This window comes from Nematolebias whitei, chromosome 16, assembly GCF_014905685.2.
Source record: "Nematolebias whitei isolate Nwh7 chromosome 16, NemWhi1, whole genome shotgun sequence".
NCBI classification, from domain to species: Eukaryota; Metazoa; Chordata; class Actinopteri; order Cyprinodontiformes; family Rivulidae; genus Nematolebias; species Nematolebias whitei.
Genome location: NC_056513.1, coordinates 27,509,066 through 27,512,182, shown reverse-complemented (window position 1 = coordinate 27,512,182; position 3,117 = coordinate 27,509,066). Strand labels below are relative to the sequence as shown.

At 37.7% G+C, this 3,117-nt stretch overlaps 1 protein-coding gene across 1 annotated transcript in view; it reads right to left on the bottom strand.

The window, feature by feature from the left end:
* Positions 1–2,229: 2,229 nt before the first annotated feature.
* Positions 2,230–3,117, bottom strand: part of tmem154 (transmembrane protein 154) — a gene marked incomplete in the record, with an annotated part of 9,251 nt that continues 8,363 nt past the window's right edge. Inside the window, 1 exon segment of the mRNA XM_037690491.1 lies at positions 2,230–2,563. Within this exon segment, the coding sequence (XP_037546419.1) occupies positions 2,559–2,563 (5 nt within the window).

The following is a 3,117-nucleotide window of genomic DNA, read 5'->3' as shown; positions in this document are numbered from 1 at the left end:
GACTCGCTGTTGCAGTTTTTAGAAATTTAACAAGATTAACACTTGAAAACAATTGTTTGTTTGCTCTGAATTATAGTAAAGGTGTGTCTCAGTTTAATTTTTCCTTAATAAATGCACTTTAATGGTCAAAACAGCTGGATTTTGCCTGGGCAGCACAGCGTCATCCATCCATCCATCCATGGCAGCCGGAGCCACTAGCGCTCCAGCGTTCCTCCACCTGCACCAGCTGAGTGAAGTGAACGTGCACAGGAGGACTCGTTGCAGTTCTTAGAAATTTAAAGCGTCAGTCAAAAATTGTTTTATGAATATGGAAAAAAAACATATATAAGTCGCAGGACTGACGAATCTATGCAAAAAACTGCGACTTATACGCCGGAAAATACGGTAGTTATTTATAAATTCAACTTAAACTTTGTGTACAATCGTGTAATAACATAAGCAATCGCAATAGCCTTTTTTCATCATAACATTGACTGATTTCAATTCAACTCATTTTATTTATATCGTGCCAATTCACAACAGAAGTTGTGTCAGGGCGCTGAACAGAAACATTCACATACATAAAAAAGCCAATTCATAAAGTTCTCCATGTAAAGAAGCTGCAGACTCGTTGAATCTTCACTTCATCACAGTCTCCCATCACGAACAAGCACAAAGGCAACAGTGGAAAGAAAAAAGTCTCTTTTAACAGGAAGAAACCTCCAGCCAAAAAAAAGAAAAGATTTCAAAAGAAGACTGATTTTTTTTTTTTTATTTCTTTAAAGCTTTATGATCAAAACATTACTCATGTCACATATTTACAAACAGAAATAAAAGAGTCATTTATAAAGTCAGATTGTGAACAACACTGTCTGGCTGTGAATGAACCTGCCGGGCTTCAGCTGCTGCGATTCAACTGTTTAAAGGGAAACAGCATGAGCACTTCTCAAGCATTCAGTTATAATCATGTGTTATCTGTGGTGAGATTAAACAAATCTCATCAGGAGCTTTTGGAGAGCAGTTTCAGTGCAGAGCTGAAACGTATGAAAAGCCTCGGGAGAGCTGTGATTTTAGAGATTCATGAGATTTAAACTAAAAACTGTGTCTGTGTGAACCCCAGGTGCTCTGAAGAGGCACAAAGCAGCTGCTCTTTGTCCTGCAGTCTTCCTCATCTGCAGCTGGAGACGCTGAAACTCATGGAGCACGTGAGCCAAGCTGAGAGCAGACATCCTCGAGGGATGAAGGAACGCAAAGGTCGATCAACCGCGTAACCTTTGACTGAGTGGATTTGCAGAAAATGATCAAAAGCATTCGGCTCCTGATGTTTTTGTTATAATGACAAGTTTTTAATAGTTTTAAATGTAAATACTTGAACAATTATAGGCGTATGAATCAAATCCAGCTGCTTCACGGCAGAGTTGGAATCAGATTGTGAGTCGTTTCGACCAAACCTCGAAAATGACGTTATGTGTGATATGAAATATTGAGCGACCGTGAGAAATGTGTTAGCACCCAAAGTCATCATTTTTTGTACTGGATAAGCTTGATCAGTTGCAGTGGTTAAACTGGGTCGACTTCAAAACGTTAATTCGTTTTAAATGTAATTATTTTCTGAGAGTTTCACCAAAATCTGTCCAACGTTTTTGTACATATTTTGTCAACAGATAAACTTGGTCAATTCCAACTATTAAATTAACATTTGAAGCTGAACTAAAGTCCAGTGTGTGTTTGGAATGATACTCATCTTCTGTCAAACACCAGTTTAACTCCATATCTGTACAACTGGCTGAGTTGGAGCCATTTAAGTCTCTTGACTGTGACAACGTCTTAAAATGGTTTGACTCCAAAGTTTATTCAGTTCTATGTCAATTTCTGAGCGTTTCAGTTAAATTTGTCCGATGGTTCATTAGATATTTTGCTAACAAACAAAGCAAACTGCAATAGGTAATATCAAAGTTTTTTAAGGAACTGAGCTGCTATGGGTCAGCGCCCTGAGAGGTATAACATTCAGCTGTTAGCACCTAAAATTTTAGCTCCTTGTATGCAAAAGGTGCTGCGGTAAAGCTGTTATCTGCAGCAGCCATATTGAATCTTAGCTCCAAACGTTAATCAGCTGTTGATGTCAGCCCAATGTTTACGTTCTGAAAGTTTCATTAAAACCCATCCTGTGGTTCTTATCTACTGCTAACATGACAGACAAATGAACACACACAGATTCAGGTAAAAACATTATCACCCTTTGACGATGGGCGATAAATATATTCAACCTTTGATTTACTGAATAGTCTTTAGTGAAATGCAAAAGATTAAATAAATTGTTAATATGCTGACTCATGCCAGAATAGTCTTTAGTCATTGTTTTTTTCAGGTGTTTGTTTCGCTCCGTTAAAGGCTGTCAGGAAGTGTAAGAGGCAGTTTAATTGCATTTTGTTAAAGTTTCAAACTAAAGTGTCCAGTCTGTGCTGTTTCCCGTCAGATGTTTGCTCCCCTGGATTCAAATGATGCTGGACTTCTTGCAGAAAAGGGTGAGGTCATCCGAGTCGGCAGCAGCGTGGTGTTTGTGCACATCAGAGCATCCTTTACACTGAAAAGGAGAAATCAGAGGAGACAGATGTCAGTGATGCGTCTGGAGGTCAGTTTTATGATCAGCAGAGATCAGTAAAGGCCGAACTGCTGTTTGCAAAATGATCGGAAATGGTTTAAAGCAGGGGTTCTCAAAGCTTTTGGGTTCAGACCCGCCCCCGCAACATCATGTTTATAAAAATTTTTTTTTCAATTTGTCTCTTTTTAATGCAATGGAAATATTTGTGTAAGACCTGTTCTTTAATAGTGTTAATAGAAATTTTATACTTTTAAACATGGGGTGTTTTTCATTTAAGACACACTTAATTAACAAAACATTTTATTTCAACTTCCAAAAATTACAGTTTTGAGAAAATTAAAAGTATATTAAAAAAAACCACGTTAAAACTTTACTTATTCACATATTAAACATAATAAATGTATCGCCACGTCTTCAGACTTTTACAGAAAACTGAACAGAATCATAACAGACCAAAAAAACAGAGCTGGATTTGTAAACTGATCGATGCCAGAATGCAAACTGTGGGAGGGATGGTGTGTGTGTGTGTGTGTGTG